Source organism: Chiloscyllium plagiosum, chromosome 4 (genome assembly GCF_004010195.1).
Source record: "Chiloscyllium plagiosum isolate BGI_BamShark_2017 chromosome 4, ASM401019v2, whole genome shotgun sequence".
Taxonomy (NCBI): Eukaryota; Metazoa; Chordata; class Chondrichthyes; order Orectolobiformes; family Hemiscylliidae; genus Chiloscyllium; species Chiloscyllium plagiosum.
Window position 1 is genome coordinate 76,436,274 of NC_057713.1, and position 18,849 is coordinate 76,455,122.

The 18,849-nt window shown below is 41.3% G+C and overlaps 1 protein-coding gene across 5 annotated transcripts in view; it reads left to right on the top strand.

Annotated features, from left to right (window-relative positions):
* The window catches only part of neto1l (neuropilin (NRP) and tolloid (TLL)-like 1, like), a 222,257-nt gene that overhangs the window by 94,085 nt on the left and 109,323 nt on the right, over positions 1–18,849 (top strand). For 3 of the 5 annotated variants that reach the window (XM_043688454.1, XM_043688455.1, XM_043688456.1), the window contains exons 5-6: positions 17,462–17,503; positions 17,603–17,730. The exons of 1 other annotated variant lie outside the window; for it this stretch is intronic. In XM_043688454.1, the coding sequence (XP_043544389.1) occupies positions 17,462–17,503; positions 17,603–17,730 (170 nt within the window). Of the gene's footprint in view, positions 1–17,461; positions 17,504–17,602; positions 17,731–18,849 lie in introns of those variants that run through there. One more of the 5 variants, XR_006311425.1, reaches the window with a different exon arrangement.

Here is an 18,849-nt window from a genome sequence, read left to right on the forward strand (position 1 = left end):
ATCATTAATATATATTGTAAAAAGCTGTGGTCCCAGCACTGATCCCTGTGGTACCCCACTGATCACTGCCTGCCATTCCGACAGGGAGCCATTTATCACTACTCTTTGTTTCCTGTCAGCCAACCAATTTTCAATCCAAGTCAGTACTTTGCCCCAATACCATGCGCCCTAATTTTGATCACTAACCTCCTATGTAGGACTTTATCAAAGGCTTTCTGAAAGTCCAGGTACACTACATCCACTGGATCTCCCTTGTCCATCTTCAGAGTTACATCCTCAAAAAATTCCAGAAGATTAGTCAAGCATGATTTCCCCTTCATAAATCCATGCTGACTCTGACCTATCCTGTTACTGCTATCCAGATGTGTCGTAATTTCATCCTTTATAATTGACTCCAGCATCTTTCCCACTACTGAGGTCAGACTAACTGGTCTCTAATTTCTCTTTCGCTCCTTTGTTAAAAAGTGGTACAACATTAGCCACCCTCCAATCTGCAGGAACTGATCCTGAAACTATCGAACTCTGGAAAATAATCACCATGCAACCACGATTTCTCGAGCCACCTCCTTCAATACCTTGGGATGTAGACCATCAGGCTCCAGGGACTCATTAGCCTTCAGACCTAACAGTCTCTCCAACACCAATTCCTGGCAAATATAAATTCCCTTCAGTTCAGGTCCTTCAGCCACTGTTACCTCAGGGAGACTGCTTGTGTCTTCCCCAGTGACAGATCTGAAGTATCAATTCAACTCTTCTGCCATTTCTTTGTTCCCCATAATGTATTCCCCTGTTTCTGTCTTCAAGGGCCCAATTTTAGTCTTAACCATTTTTTTCCCTTTCACATACCTAAAAAATCTTTTACTATCCTCCTTTATATTTTTGGCCAGTTTACCTTCGTACCTCATTTTTTCTCTGCGTATTCCCTTCTTAGTAATCCTCTGTTGTTCTTTAAAAGCTTCCCAGTCCTCCGTTTTCCCACTCATCTTTGCTATGTTATACTTTTTTTCTTTTGACTTTATATGTTTCTTAACTTCCCTCATCTGCCATGGCCACCCATGCCTCCTACTGGGATCTTTCTTCCTTCTTGGAATGAACTGATCCTGCAACTTCTGCATTATACACAGAAATATCTGCCATTGTTCCTCCACTATCATCCCTGCTAAGGTATTGCACCATTGAACTTTGGCCAGCTCCTCCCTCATAGCTCCATAGTTCCCTTTATTCAACTGAAATATTGTCACTACCGATTGTACCCTCTCCCTTTCAAATTGCAGATTGAAGCTTATTGTATTATGGTCACTACTTCCCAATGGCTCCTTCATTTCGAGGTCCCTGTTCAATTCTGGTTTGTTGCATAATACCAGATCCAGAATTGCCTTCTCCCTGGTAGGCTCCAGTACCAGCTGTTCTAAGAATCCATCTCGGAGGCACTGCACAAATTCCCTTTCTTGAGGTCCAATACCATCCTGATTCTCCCAGTCTACCTGCATGTTGAAATCCCCCATAACAACTGTAGTAACATCTTTGCGACAGGCCAATTTCAGCTCCTTATTCAACTTACACCCTACATCCATACTACTGTTTGGGGGCCTGTAGATAACTCCCAAGAGGGTCTTCCTACCCTTCGAATTTCTCAACTCTATCCATACTGACTCTACATCCCCTGATTCTAGATCCCCCCACGGAAGGGACTGAATATCATCCTTTACCAACAGGACCACCCCACCCCCTCTGCCCGTCAGTCTGTCCTTACGATAGCACGTATGGCCTTGAATATTCATTTCCCAGGCCCTGTCCACTTTAAGCCACATCTCAGTTATCCCCACAATAAGTAGCTGCCAATTACCAAAAGACCCACAAGCTCATCCATCTTATTTCTAATACTTTGTGCATTCAAATGTAGTGTTTTTAATTTGTTACTGCCCTCACCCTTCCTATCAACCCCTATTTCACTCAATCTTACGGCATAATCCCTTTTTGAGTTTCCTGCTTCATTGATACCATTGTCTTTCTTGACTTCCCTTGTTCTAACTTTACCTTCAATTTCCTTCTTAAACTTCCAGTTTGTCCCCCCCCCCCCCCGCTATTTTAGTTTAAATGCAGCTGTGTTGCAGTAGCAAACCTGCCAGCCAGAATGCTGGTCCCCAACCTATTAAGGTGCAAACTGTCTCTTTTATATAATTTATGTTTACCACAAAACATAGCCCAGTGATCCAAGAATTTAAATCCTTGCTTCCTGCACCAGTTCCTCAGCCACACATTCAAGTCCATTATCTCCCTGTTTCTGGCCTCTCCAGCCCAAGGAACTGGAAGCAAACTGGAAATAGCCACTCTGGACGTCCTGCTTTTCAGCCTTCTTCCTAGTTCTCCGAAGTCCTGCAGTAGTATGTTCCTCCTCTACTTCCCGACATCATTTGTGCCGACATGTACCACCACCTCTAGCTCTTCACCTTCACCCTTGAGGATTTCCTGCACTCTGTCTGCGATGTCCTTAATCCTGGCACCAGGAAGGCAATACACCATCCTTAAATCCCGCCTGTTGCCACAAAAACCCCATTCAGTTCCTGTCACTATGGAGTCCCCTATCACCACAGCTCTGTGCGATGTCTGACTCCTTGGGTCTGCCTCCACGCCACCTTTTGATTGACAGACCTGACCGCCTCGCGGACTGGCAGTGTCATCTGTCTCTACTGTTTCCAAAAGATTCAACTTGTTCCTGACAGGTACTTCCCCCGCGGTCTCTTGCACGTGTCTCCTCTCTGCCTTCCTCATCGTCTTCTCTCTTCTGTTATGGTCGGTGTAATAACCTCATTGAACGTCCTGTCCAGAAAGATCTCGTTCTCTCAGATGAGCTTAAGGTCCTCGAGTTCTTTCTTCAGTGCTGTGATATGCTCTGTCAGTAGCTGAACGTGCACACACTTTCCACAGATATACGAGCCAGATACACCAGAGTCGTTGACCTCCCACATCATGCACGTAGCACACTGAACCAGCTTGGCAGTCAGGTCTTCACCCTCTTCAACTGTGGTGTAATCACTTCACTCAACCTCCTTGTTAAAGACTCCTGAGCTAAAGACTCTCTCTTCTCTCAACAGGAACTTCCCTGGACTCTCTTTTTGGGACAAGTCTGTGGACTTTTAAAGTTAGGTTCGAGGAGGAGGGTGGGAGGGAGGCCCTACTTTGTAGGACCTGGGGTCTAGAACACACCCACTCAAATAACAATCACATACCTTCCCAACCGGCTCTGCGCTCCAACTTCACTTCCGCCCAGCTCCCGCCACTCTCTGCTGCAAAAAGACGGTTGGCATCGAGGTAAGTTCTTAAATAACAATCACTTACCTTCCCAGCTGGCTCTGCGCTCCAACTTCACTTCCGTCCAGCTCCCGCCACTCTCTGCTGCAAAAAGACGGTTGGCGTCGAGGTAAGTTCTTAAATAACAATCACTTACCTTCCCAGCTGGCTCTGCGCTCCGATTTCACTTCTGCCCAGCTCCCGCCATTCTCTGCTGATATTCACATCAGGCTCATGATTTCTATCCATAGTGGATACTTAGTGACTGAGTATAAAAGATAATGGTAGTGTAGAGAAAGAATAACAACATTTAAAAGCCATCTAGATGCGTATATGAATAGGAAGGGTTTAGAAGTTATAGACCAAGTGCTGTCAAATGGGACGAGATTAATTCAGGATATCTAGTCAGAATGGACGAGTAGGACCGAAGGGTCTGTTTCTGTGCTGTACATCTGTATGACTCTATGACTCTAATAAAGATATGGGGTTTATAGGAAGATAGAGATAGCAAGGAACATGAGAAGCATGATATGTGGGAAAGTCACATGGAGATGGTGGGGGTTATGGAGGGGGAGAGGTAGGGGAATTGTGGGGGTGAGTGATTGTGGTTAAGGACTAGGGTATCTAAACTCAGATACAGAAGTGGGACAATCTCCCAACAAACAGGGGCAGGCATTCTAGTTTATCTACCTTGGCACCACCTGCCTCCATTTTCTCCTTAGGCCTGATTCAGGTGACAGTGTCTCCCAGTACAGCCTATTCCCTATGAAAATAATCTGGGCACACCAACAAGAAGGAGGCAGAACAAAGGTGCTGGGAAATGTCCTGACACTTGATCCTCATCTTAAGGAGGAAAATCCAACAGCTATGTTCTTACCTCAACCTCTCTCAACAAACAATAGGGAAAGATCCCTGTGTCTCTGTCTATTCCAGACTTTCTCAGCAGAAGGAGCTTTCTCAGCCTCCTTCAATGGTGTGTGCTTGGGACAGTCTACTGAACTGCTAATGATTAAGAGTGGGCCATTTTCCCAAATAATCTCCAGTTAATTCTCACCTTGATTAGCAGAATGCTTTGTCCAGAGGTCAATGATGCAGCTTAAACTTTGCAGCAAGAAGCCCGTGATTTCCTCAGTGGAATATGATAATGTCCTGATCTAATGAATGCCAATTTAAGGCTTTACAAAGGGCAAGTGCTTTGTTATTCTCCATGTCCAATGCCATTTCTTTTTTAATTGAAGACTTACTTAGTAATGATGATACAGTTCCACATTAAAATGGCACCTTCTGCTATTTCATCCTTGAACCTAAAGTAGGTAGTGCTTTTGTATTGTTTATCTTTACATTTATCTGCCTTATCAAGAGTTTTCAAGTAACCATTTAGCAAATTGTTCCGATACACTTTTGGGGTGGGCATTAAACTGGGGAATTCTGGGTCAGAGGTAGGGACACTACCAATGTGATGGAGGATGGGAAAAGATTCTAGCTGTAACAGCTGCACCTCTTTTGAGATGTTTTAGGTGTTGGAGGTGATTTCCTCGAATTCGAGGAGCAGCAATAGTTGTTTTATATGCTCTTGTATTGCTTTGGAACTTTGGAGAAAAAAAGTCAAAACGAAAGCACTTTTAAAAGGGAGAAGAACAGACAAAGGAAGCACATGGTGAGGTCAGTACAAGAGAGAAAGAAACCCACATTGCTAACTGACAGAGTTAGCAGTTACTGCCTTTGCTGTTGAATTCATGTATCGCTGGACATCAGAATGTGTCTCGGAAAATTAAAAAACAGTGAAATTCACAACTGATCTTGGAGGAACCTGTTGGGAGAGGTCACAGCACAGAAACAGATAAATGGATGTTTTAAGTGTGGCCTTAAAATAAGTCTGCAGTAGTGAGTAGAGTGGGTTCTTTCTTGATTATATGTTTTATTGAGCTATGTCTCTTGATTAAACTTAAAATATAAGCCATAAGTATTAATTTAACCTGGAGCAGTGTTTTGTATAGGAATTAGTGCTATTTTCTGGGTCTGTAAATTGAAAGGAACAAAAATGGCCCTGAGTAGAGTGATATGCTGTTCTTGATGGATGTGGGAGTTTAGGGAGAGTTTATGGATTACTGAGGAATATATCTGCATTAAATGCTGTTGGATGCGAATGCTATTAGATTGAATGGATCAGTTGGAAAGGCAGTTAGAGGCAATGAGGAATTTACAAGAGCAAGGGGATGTGATGGATGGCAGTTATAGGAAGGGAGGAAAGTTTCATATACAGTCATACATGTGTTAACTCTAGGAAAGGTAAGAGAGGTAGGCAGGTAGTGCAGGAGTCTTCTGTGGCTATCCCCATTTCAAACAAGTATGCTGTTTTGGAAAATGTAGGGGGTGATGGGTTCTCAGGGGAACAAAGCATGAACAGCCAAATTTCTGGGATTGAGACTGGCTCTAATGCAATGAGGGTTAAATTGGGTTCCAAGCGATTGATTTTCTTTGGGGACTGTCTAATCCAAGATACAGACAGATGTTTCTGTGGCCAGCAGCAAAAAAATGGGAATGGTGTGCTGCTTCCCTGGTGCAAGAATGAAGGATGTCTCAGAGAGGATGCAGAATGTTCTCAAGGGGGAGAGGGGCCAGCAGGAGGTCATTGAACACATTGGAACCAATGACATAGCAAGGGATGAAGTTGAGATTCTGAAGGGAGATTACAGAGAGTTAGGCAGAAGTTTAAAAAGAAGGTCCTCAAGAGTAGTAATGTCTGGATTACTACCAGTACTATAAGCTAGTGAGGGCAGGAATAGGAGAACAGAGCAGATGAATGCATGGCTGAGGAGCTGGTATATGGGAGAAGGATTTACATTTCTGAATCATTGGAAGCTGTTATGGGGTAGAGTGGCCTGTACAAGAAGGATTGCATCTAAATTGGAAGGGGACTGATATACTGGCAGGGAGATTTGCTCGAGCTGCTCAGGAGGATTTAAACTAGAAAGGTGGGATGGTGGTGGGACCCAGGGAGATAGTGAGGAAAGAGATCAATCTGAGAATGGTACAGTTGAGAACAGAAGCGAGTCAAACAGTCAGGGCAGGCAGGGACAAATCAGAGAACAAAATAGGACTGATAAATTAAACTGCATTTATATCAATGCAAGAGACCTAACAGGGAAGGCAGATGAACTCAGGGCATTGGGAGGGACATGGGACTGGGATTTCATAGCAATTACAGAAACATGGCTCAGGGATGGGCAGGACTGGCAGCTTAATGTTCCAGGATACAAATGCTACAGGAAGGGCAGAAAGGGAGGCAAGAGAGGAGGGAGAGTGACGTTTTTGATAAGGGGTAGCATTACAGCTGTGCTGAGGGAGGATATTCCCAGAAATACATCCAGGGAAGTTATTTGGGTGGAACTGAGAAATTAGAAAGGGATGATCACCTTATTAGGATTGTATTATAGACCCCTGAATAGTCAGACGGAAATTGAGAAACAAATTTGTAAGGAGATCACCATTACCTGTAGGAATAATAGGGTGATTAAGGTAGGGGATTTTAACTTTCCAAACATAGACTGAGACTGCCATAGTGTTAAGGGTTTAGATGGAGAGGAATTTGTTAAGTGTGTACAAGACAATGTTTTGATTCAGTATGTAGATATACCCACTACAGAAGGTGCAAAACTTGACCTATTCTTGGGAAATAAGGCAGGGCAGGTGACTGAGGTGTCAGTGGGGAAGTGCTTTGGGGCCAGTGACCATAATTCTATTAGTATAAAATAGTGATGGAAAATGATAGACCAGATCTAAAAGTTGTAGTTCTACATTGGAGGAAGACCAATTTTGACGGTAATAGGTAAGAACCTTCAAAAACAGATTGGGGGCAGATGTTCGCAGGTAAAAGGACGGCTGGAAAATGGGAAGCCTTCAGAAATTAGATAAGGAGAATCCAGAGAAAGTATATTCCTGTTAGGGTGAAAGGAAAGGCTGATAGGTATAGGGAATACTGGATGACTAAAGAAATTGAGGGTTTGGTTAAGAAAAAGAAGGAAACAAATGTCAGATATAGATCGAGTGAATCCTTAGAACAATATAAAGGCAGTTGGCGTATGCTTAAGAGAAAAATCAGGAGGGCAAAAAGGGGACATGAGATAGGCAGCCTTTGTGTGGAGCTGCAGGAGGTGGGGGAGATACTAAACAAGTATTTTGCATCAGTATTTACTGTGGAAAAGCACATGGAAGATATAAAATGTAGAGAAATAGATGGTGCCATCTTGAAAAATGTCCATATGACAGAGGAGGAAGTGCTGGATGTATTGAAGCGCGTAAAAGTGGATAAATCCCCAGGATCTGATCAGGTGTACCCGAGACCTCTGTGGGAAGTGAGCAAAGTGATTGCTAGGCCTCTTACTGAGATATTTGTAACATCGGTCTTCACAGGTGAGGTGCCAAACAACTGGAGGTTGGCTAACATGTTGCCACTGTTTCAGAAGGGTAGTAAGGACAAGTTGTTGGAGGGAATCCTGAGGGACAGAATGTACATGTATTTGGAAAGGCAAGGACTGATTAGGGAGTCAACTTGGCTTTGTGTGTGGGAAATCATCTCTCAGAAACTTGATTGAGTTTTTTGAGGGAGTAATAAAGAGGATTGATGAGGGCAGAATGGTGGACGTGATCTATATGGACTTCAGTAAGGCACTTAACAAGGTTCCCATGGGATACTGGTTAGCAAGATTAGATCTCATGGAATACAAGGAGAACTAGCCATTTAGATACAGAACTAGTTCAAAGGTAGAAGACAGAGGGTAGTGGTGGAGGGTTGTTTTTTAGACTGGAGGACTGTGACCAGTGGAATGCCACAAGAATCGGTGCTGCGTCCACTACTTTTCATCATTTATATAAATGATTTGGAGATTAGCATGAGAGGCATAGTTAGTAAATTTGCAGATGAGACCAAAATTGGAGGTGTAGTGGACAGCAAAGAGGGTTACCTCAGATTACAACAGGATCTTGATCAGATGGGCCAATGGGCTAAGAAGTGGCAGATGGAGTTTAATTCACATAAATGTGAGGTGCTGTATTTTGGGAAAACAAATCTGAGCAGGACTTACACTTAGCGGTAAGGTCCTCGGGTGTGTTGCTGAACAAAGAGACCTTGGACTGCAGGTTCATAGCTCCTTAAAAGTGGAGTCACAGGTAGATAGGATAGTGAAGAAGGCGTTTGGTATGCTTTCCTTTATTAGTCAGAGTATTGAGTACACGAGTTGGGAGGTCATGTTGCGGCTGTACAGGACATTGGTTAGGCCACTGTTGGAATATTGCATGCAATTCTGGTCTCCTTCCTATCGGAAAGATGTTGTGAAACCTGAAAGGGTTCCGAAAAGATTTAAAAGGATGTTGCCAGGGTTGTAGGATTTGAGCTATAGGGAGAGACTGAACAGGCTGGGTCTGTTTTCCCTTGAGCGTCGGAGGCTGAGTGGTGACCTTACAGAGGTTTACAAAATTATGAGGGGCGTGGATAGGATAAAGAGACAAGGTCTTTTGCCTGGGGTGGGGGAGTCCAGAACTAGAGGTTTAGGATGAGAGGGGAAAGATATAAAATAGACCTAATGGGCAACTTTTTCATGCAGAGGGTGGTACATATATGGAATGAGCTGGCCGAGGAAGTGGTGGAGGCTGGTACAATTGCAACATTTAAAAGGCATCTGGATTGGTATATGAATAGGAAGAGTTTGGAGTGATATGGGCCGGATGCTGGTGGGTGGGACTAGATTGGGTTGGGATATCTGGTCGGCATGGACAGGTTAGACCGAAGGGTCTGTTTCCTTGCTGTACATCTCTATGGTTCTAATAGCCATTTATTTTGCTATATCCCCTTCCTAATCCACAAAATACATGAATCACTAAAACTAACAAGCAGCAGCTACTCCTTAATATCTCCTGAGCATGCCCTTAAAGAGGTCAATTTTCACAATATTGTCAACTACATTGTGACATAAGAAGATAAGGGTTAGAAGCAGGAGTAGCCGTAAAAGCCGTAATTTTTCACAGTATTGTCGACTGCATTATGCCAAAAGAAGGAAAGGGTTAGAAGCCAAAGTAGGCAGTTCAGCTTTTTGAGCCTGCTCCACCGTTTAATACCACCAGGGATGATCTCATTTTAACCTCATCCACTTTCCTGCCAGCTCTCCATAACCTTTAACCCATTACTAATTAAAGATCTGTCTAACTGTTTAAATTTACTCAAGTCCCATGTCATATATTACTCTGCTTATAATAGGCGTATACAGTAGTTTAAATATTTACTGCTTCTTTGTGAAATTTTTAAAATGTTTTGACAGTCTTTGCGACTCTTTACAATAGAGTCAGTATTTATACTTTGTTACAGTCTTGTTGTATCAGTTTCAGTTTGACTTAACTGGTATCTCTATGTGAATTTAAGTTAATTTCTAGGTCCAGACCCTACATTGAGACATGAATAAAAGCAAAGTACTATGTATGTTGGACATCTGAAATAGAAACAGAAAGTGCTGGAGAAACTCAACAGCTCAGGCAACAAATTGGAGAGGGACTCAAAATGTTAACCCTGCCTCTGTCTCCTCAGATGCTGCTAAACCTCACGAATTTCTGCAACACTTTCTGTTCGCAACATTGAGACCACTATTTTACTGAAGCCTTGATGGAGACAGGCCAGAAAGTGGAATTAAGGCCAATATCAGATCTTAATGAGTGGCAAAGCAGATTCGCTGGACCAAGTGGCCTATTCCTGTTCCCACTTCTTCATAACTTCTGAACTTACAGGTGGCACTGTGGGGGGAGAAAAGAGTCTTGCAAATTAAATATTTAACCAAAGTTTTGCTGCTCAATGGGATGGATCCAGTAAAATCCTGTTGCATGATTTGAAATCATAGCGCAAGTTTGCCTCATAGATATTCTCAATCAATCTGTGTAATGATGCACCTCTGGGGCAGGAGGGTTTTGAACTTAGAAATTCTGAACCAGAGATAAGTACACTACCACTCCACAACAAGAGTCCTCACCATCTCCTTGGAAACGGACCAACAATGCCAAAAATGAAGCAACATGGCACTTGTTTCATCATTAACAGATGTAACTCATTTATAAGCTATTTAACGTTGTTGGTTTCTAATTAGATGCTGCATTTATCCTCAACACATCTAACACTCAAAATGTGTATGCTGAAAACTGAGCCATGAGACATGCGTAACTAGGGAGTGAATAGGGCCCCTCGGCTTATGCCTGAAATGTCGATTCTCCTGTTCCTTGGATGCTGCCTGACCTGCTGCGCTTTTCCAGCAACACATTTTCAGCTCTGATCTCCAGCATCTGCAGTCCTCACTTTCCCCTCAAAGATCAGCAAGGCAGCCTTTGACTGGAGCCGCAGGTGATGAGGATGATATTAAATGAGTATTTTGCATCAATATTTAATATGGAAAAGGACATGGAAGATATAGAATGTAGGGAAATAGATGGTGACATCTTGAAAAATGTCCATATTACAGAGGAGGAAGTGCTGGATGTCTTGAAGTGCATAAAAGTGAATAAATCCCCAGGACCTGATCAGGTGTACCCTGGAACTCTGTGTGAAGCTCGGGAAGTGATTGCTGGGCATCTTACTGAAATATTTGTAACATCGATAGTCACAGGCGAGGTGCCGGAAGACTGGAGGTTGGCTAACATGTTACCACAAGAGGAGCAGGAAAATCGAAATTTTGAGCAAAAGCCCTTCATCAGGAATAGCTTTTGCCTGAAACGTCGATTTTCCTGCTCCTCAGATGCTGCCTGAATTGCTGTGCTTTTCCAGCACCACTCTAATCCAGAATCTGGTTTCCAGCATCTGCAGTCATTTTTTTTTAACCAACATGGTACCACTGTTTAAGAAAAGTGATAAGGACAAGCCAAGGAGCTAAAGACCAGTGAGCCTGACATCGATGGTAGGCAGGTTGTTGGAGGGAATCCTGAGGGACAGAATGTAAATGTATTTAGAAAGGCAAGGACTGATTAGGGATAGGCAACATAGCTTTGTGCGTGGGAAATCATGTCTCACAAACTTGATTGAGTTTTTTGAAGAAGTAACAAAGAGAATTGTTGAGGGCAGAGCAGTAGATGTGATCTATATGGACTTCAGTAAAGGGTTCAACAAGATTCCCCATGGGAGATCGGTTTGCAAGGTTAGATCTCATGGAATACAGGGAGAACTAGCCATTTGGATATGGAACTGGCTCAAAGGTAGAAGACAGAGGGTGGTGGTGGAGGGTTGTTTACAAACTGGAGACCAGTGGAGTGCCAAAAGGATCGGTGCTGGGTCCACTACCTTTCGTCATTTATCCCAAAAGGATCGGTGCTGGGTCCACTACCTTTCGTCATTTATCTAAATGATTTGTATGTGAGCATAAGAGGTACAGTTAGTAAGTTTGCAGATGACACCAAAATTGGAGGTGTAGTGGTCACTGAAGAAGGTTACCTCAGATTCCAAGGGAATCTTGATCAGATGGGCCAATGGGCTAAGAAGTGGCAGATGGAGTTTAATTTAGATAAATGTGAGGTGCTGCCTTTTGGGAAAGCAAATCTTAGCAGGACTTATAAACTTAATGGTAAGGTCCTCGGGAGTGTTGCTGAACAAAGAGACCTCAGAGTGCAGGTTCATAGCTCCTTGAAAGTGGAGTTGCAGGTAGATAGGGTAGTGAAGACGGCCTTTTGTATGCTTTCCTTTATTGGTCAGAGTAGGTTAGGCTGCTGTTGGAATATTGCATGCAATTCTGGTCTCCTTCCTATCGGAAAGATGTTGTGAAACTTAAAAGGGTTCTGAAAAGATGTACGAGGATGTTGCCAGGTTTGGAGGATTTGAGCGATAGGGAAAGGCTGAGCAGGCTGGGGCTGTTTTCCCTGGAGTGTCTGAGGCTGAGGGGTGACCTTATACAGGTTTACAAAATCATGAGGGGCATGGATAGGATAAATAGACAAAGTCTTTTCCCTGGGTTGGGGGAGTCCAGAACTAGAGGGCATAGGTTTAGGGTGAGAGGGGAAAGATATAAAAGAGGCCTAAGGGTCAACTTTTTCATGCAGAGGATGGTATGTGTATGGAATGAGCTGCCAGAGGAAGTGGTGGAGGCTAGTTAAATTGCAACATTTAAAAGGTATTTGCATGGGAATATGAATAGGAAGGGTTTGGGGGGATATGGGCTGGGTGCTGGCAGGTGAGCCTATATTGGATTGGGATATCTGGTCAACATGGATGGATTGGACTGAAGAGTCTGTTTCCGTGCTGTACATCTCTGTGACTCTGTGACACTATGTTACTGATACTCTTCATCTTGCAGTCATCAGGACAAACACAAAAATATCAAATTTCAAACCATCACAACAATTTATACTACAAGAAAGAAGGGTCCTGGCTGGTTGTCAAGTTGAAATTTCAAAATGTAATTAGTGATATATGGAATCCAAAGAGTTACTACTATATTTACTGTAAATGCAGATTTCTCTTTACTTGCTGACTGTAAGTTGAAATGAAATCAGCCAGCACCAAGTTCTGTAACATTTTGTAACAAGCACTAAAGCACAGAGAGTTTCCTAACATCTCTCAGAAATCAGACTGAAATGTTGCCCTTGTGACAGTATTTAGACAGTCTCTGTCATTCTGCATGTGAAATACCTATTTATAAATTGTAGCTGTTAGCATGTTAACATCTCTGGTTGTATGGGCGGACATTTCTCTGAGATAATATGCCATATTTCACAATGTTGAGTCATTTTTTTGACTTGGTTATATATTTGAGACACAATAAAAATTCTTTCAGTCTTACCATGTTGAAATGAAACCATCTTGAATACCCTTTATAGAAATACAGATTCATCTACACATTGGACACAAACAATTTTAGCTGCATCGTCAACATAAAGCTATTTTTTGTTTCATTTCAGGTTTATGAACCTCTAACTAAATCAGCGTTATTTATAATTGTGTAGTAGTACCAACACTAGATTACTAACCCAGAGCTCCACACTAATGGAATGGAACATGGAATAAGGCAGAGAGTGAAATTTGGATTCAGTAAAGGGCTTGCCTGATGACATCCATATAACTATTGTTGATTGTCATTTAAAAACCCCCTCTGGTTCTTTGGGGAATTACTCCTTGCCTGGTCTGGTCTACATGTAACTTCAGATACTTTTGCCTGTCCTCTTGGCAATTAAGGATAGGCAATAAAGGCGGTTGAGCCAGTGACACACATATCCCATGAATGAATAAAAATGGTAGGGATGAGCTGCCTGCTCGAGAGTTCCAGCATTTTGATCCAGTGGCACTGAAGTAACAGTAATTATCCAAGCAAGTCGTAATATGTGTGTTGGAGAAGTGTTTGGAAGAGATGGTCATCCCATAAAAATGCTTTCATCCTCTTCAAGCTGATAGAAGTTGTAAATTGTAGAGGTGATAATGTCGAAGATATGGTCAGTTATGTTAATGGTATATACTGCAGCCACCCTCTGCGAGTGGTGGAGGAAGTGCCATCGAGAGGACCGTAATTAACACAATGCTAAACAAATTGAATTTTTTTTTGAAAATTTTCATGCAATGTTTCATTTGTTAACCCAGGAACACCTAGATGAATTTCAGTTGACCACTTGAATAACTAGTAATATATTATTAACCATGAGGGTTGTTTGCTCAATCCAGACCCAATAATGAAACAGAACAAATTTGGGAGCTGGAAAAGAAAGGTTTAACCCCATTAGATTACTCTGATCTTGAGGAATCCACAGGTCATTTTCTGCATGTGTTATGTTGCTGGAAACAAAACCTAAACATTGTAAAGTTGAATTGAATTGAATTTGAATTTGAATTTATTGTCACATGTACTGAGGCACAGTGAAAAGCTTTGTCTTGCGAGCAATACAGGCAGATCACAGAGTTAAGTAGCATAGATAGTAAATAATAGGTAAACAGCGGCAAAAACAAAAACACAGGTACAGGTGAATGCTAAGAATTTGTGAGTCCATTCAGTATTCTAACAACAGTAGGGTAGAAACTGTTTCGAAACCAGCTGGTGCGTGTTTTCAGGCTTCTGTACCCTCTCCCTGATGGTAGAGGTTGTAGAAAAACATTGCCAGGGTGGGATGGATCTTTGAGAATGCTGGTGGCCTTTCCTTGACAGCAGGCCTGGTAGTTTGATTCTATAGGTGGGAGGTTGGTCTTTGTGATTGTCCGGGCCGAGTTCACCACTCTCTGTAACCATCTCTGATCTTGAATAGTATAGTTGCCACACCAGGTAGTGATACATCCAGACAGAATGCTTTTGAAGGCACACCCATAAAAGTTGGCAAGGGTATTCGCCATCAGCCCAAATTTCCTCAGCTGCCTGAGGAAGAAGAGACGTTGTTGGGCCTTTGTAACTGGTGCAATAGAGTCCATGGAAGCTTATTATTGATGACCACATCCAGGAGCTTGACACTCTCCACTCGTTCCACCACTGTGCTGTTAATGTGTAGGGGGGCATGAGTAACATCCTGCCGAAAGTCAGTAATTGGTTCCTTGTTTTTGCCAGCATTGAGAGCTAGGTTGTTCTCAGTGCACCATTTTTCCAGGTCTTCCAACTCCCATCTGTAGTCTGTTTCGTCGCCATCTGAGATTCAACTGACTGTGGTGGTGTCATGAGCGAACTTCTAAATGGCATTAGTCTGGTATTTGGTGATGCAGTCATGGGTATACAGTGAGTACAGTAGGAGGCTGAGTACACACTGCTAGGGGGCTCCAATGTTGAGTGTTTGTGAGGATGAAATATTGTCCCCGATCTTCACTGCTTGTGGACTGCATCCAAGTCTTGTGGAAGATTTATGCCACTTGATGCAGACTGCTCTGGTTGTCTGCAAACATTTGGAAAGAAACAGGAAGGATAAAGACCCCAAGATCCAGCTGACTGTTACTGAGAGCAAAATCCAAAGACTTGTTTGTCAGTCCAAATCCAAGAGGTTCATTCCAAGGCAACTACAAGTAGGAAATTTCCATAATGTTGGCACATATAATGCAAGATCATTTTTGGGTTTACAATACTGAAAATAAAATGCCTGAATCTTGCTCAATTTTGTATAGATGCATAGGGTAAGAAAAATGTGTAATTGACTTTAAACCTACAACCTCATCATGGCACACAATAACATCAAAGACCTTGAGATTCATCTTAATCAAAAAGCAGAGTACTGATGGGGGAAGACATGTTGAAAATTTAAAGTAAAAATAAAAATTGCTGTAAATACTCAATAGATCAGGCAATAAAATATTGCATTTGCAGCATTTGTTTGAAATTCTCCCTGTCACTTCACACTTTTGTTTTCAACTTATTTACTTCTGTCTCATGACTGTTTTGAGAGTGAAGACTTTTCTGTAATTTTTATACATTTCTTTCATCTTCCCCTTGTGGATCTTACAATAGCAAAGGCTGTTTGACACATTCAGTCTTGCACTGAGCTTTTGATTATTTACTCTTCATATCTGTCGCATCAAATCAATTACAAGGATGTGTTTGCAAAAAGAGAACCGATCCATTTGGGGTAATCATTTTGGTTTGCTCTTGCTAGACTTTAAAAAAGTTAAGTCAATTGAGAGTCAGATACTGTGTTTGTTCAGGGAATTGAACAGATGATTATCGCTGCAGGAATGTTGCTACACTATCTCCTTATATAGTTCCTGTCACATGTGAGGGAATAAACTAAGAAGGATTGGAAAATAAATCTCTTAGAGATTCTGCAGCCTAGTATTGTGTACCAGCCCTATAGTGGAGCTTTAAAACCAATAGGTTTTCCCAGTAAACCTTGGCAAAAAAGTTAGATATGTAGCTTTATAACTATATCTGTGGTATTTGGTGTAAATATCCAATTTGTTACATCATTGCTTAATAATTTGAATGGTAATCTGGCTATTTATGTTCAGGTTACATAACAGAGAAAATGGTTGCTGTTAAATATATTTCTTTGGGCCTCGTACTAAATATTGCTATAATCTGCAAGTATTAAATCCTTGGAAACAAGCTACTTTCAGCTTGAAGAACTGGCATCGCAGTGTTAAATCCTACAATTATAGTAAAATCTGATATTTGACAAACATTAGCCAAAGCAAACCAAAGAACTGTGGATGCTGAAGATCTAAAACAAAAACAGAAGTTGCTGGAGAAAGGCAGCAAGTCTTCCAGCATCTATAAAGAGGAAGACTTACGTTTCAAGTCCAGTAACCCTCTTTCAGAACTGATAGTAGCTAGGAAAAGATGGTATATATGCAGATGATGGGAGAAAGGGATATGGTGTGGGAGGAGTAAGCGGAAAGCTAGAGATGGAGCCCAGAGGGCGAGAAAGACATGCAGACAAGGGATAAATGATGGTAAGCCAGGGAAGAAGTTGATAAGTTGATAATGGCAACCGTAAGTAGCTGGGAATGGTTTGGCTGTGCTAAAAAGAAATAAAAGAAATAAATATTCCTTTTATTTCTGATGAAGGGCTTTTGCCCGAAACGTCGATTTCGAAGCTCCTTGGATGCTGCCTGAACTTCTGTGCTTTTCCAGCACCACTAATCCAGAATCTGGTTTCCAGCATCTGCTGTCATTGTTTTTACCTGTGCTAAAAAGAGCCTATGCTTGCTGAAATATTTATTTGCTTTGTCTTATCTGATGACGTCAGAGGTCAGACAACACTGGGTTAGAGTCCAACAGGTTTATTTGAAATCATAAGCTTGGACTGTATTCATCAGGTGAAGTGACAAAAGAGTTACACTCAGAAAGCTTGTGATTTTAAATAAACCTGTTGGACTATAACCTGGTATTGGGTGACTTCTGACTTTGTCCACCCCAATCAAATACTGGCACCTCCACATCATTTTTTGATGACAATAGTGATGAATACATTCATTGTGTTTTTTGCTGAACAATTAAGCCTGCCTCATATAAAAATAATCAGTAACAATCTGATTTTATTCCTTTGGTGTACTTAGCCTCAGGATACTCTGTGCTTTACTTATTGCTTCAGTTTTATAATCTGAAATGGACATCAGCAGCATGCAAAACGACTGTGTGTGGATGGTTTCTACAATGATTCTTTCATGTTTCAGTATAATTAGTTTATTTTAGTTAAAATCAATCCAAAATTTGCTTGGATTTTTACTATAAATCTTTTTTTCTTATCTTTAAAGATCCTGAATTTGCACATCTTGGTGCCCTGAAACCATTGCCAGGTTAGTAAATACATTCAGCATTTACATGAACAACACTCATTTTGATCAATCTGATAATGCCATGTAATTCCCCATTGGATTTTCTTTTGTCTAACCCAGCGTGTGAGTTTGAAATGGGAGGACCTGAGGGGATCATTGAATCAAAACAAGTCGTGCAGGAAGGCAAAGCCAATCCCACGGAGGCAGTTGATTGTAAATGGTACATTCGAGCACCACCAAAATCCAAGGTCAGTGTTGTCCCAAAAATATTATTTTTACACATTAGAAGAAATTGTTTGCAAATGTTACTGAAAAAAAACACATTATGGCAGCATTTCATCAATCCATGGGGCCTTGTTCTTTGAAGATCAAAAAAATATGCACATGCACCATGCCTTGTTCAACTCAACAAAACGGGTGAAATTCATTCTTTGGTTAATTTCTCATGTGAAGGGCTTGATCAATCAGGGTCAACCTGCCTAGTTTATACATAAACAATGCTTGATTGTTGTCATCTAACTGGTGCATTCTCCATGGCAGCAGTCACAAGTTGCCAATCAATCAGCACTCTTCTTGTACAGAGTAAAAATATAACTTCCCCATTAATTTAGTATTTCTTATAATTTGTCCTGATGTGTGCAGAACGAACAGTTTCGACAAAATGTGTTTTTTTCCCAACACGACCAAATGACGACTTCTTTTGCTAATACTTCTACATTTTGGATAATGTTTTTGGTTGCGCTATACTTATTATGTGATCCTAGTTAACAAACTTATATTTGCATCTCACCTCAACTTTAATCGGCCAGTAGTTTTGAATGTGGATTTCCAATAGATACACAGAGCAAATTAAAATTGATTACTCTTTATATATATTTTTGAAAACTGTCAGAATACTTTACTGTTCACCAAAATGTGTCTTCTGCCAAACATTTATGATATTTTGATCCTTGATTCTTTTCACATATTCTGTCTTGTACAATGATGGTTAAAGCATATACATTAACCATCAAATATTTGAGTTCATAGCAGCTTTGGTGATTCAGACAATACATACCCGCAACATTGTGGTATTTGTAGACATCAGGGTAAGCTATGAGAAGAAATCAAAATTGCTGGCATGTAATTGGCAACTATAAAATAGATAATCAACTATCTCTAAAATAGATTGTTTTCTAAACTAATTAAAGAAATTCTTCATATGTTTTGATAAGTGATTTCATGTATCATGCAAGATTACAGTATCTAATTCAGCTTTGCATGCATTTAATTGATAGATTATGAGTATTTTGTATTCATTATTACTTTGAATCATGAAGACATTATTGCTTGTAGTTTTTGTACAATATTAAGAATAACCTTCAGGA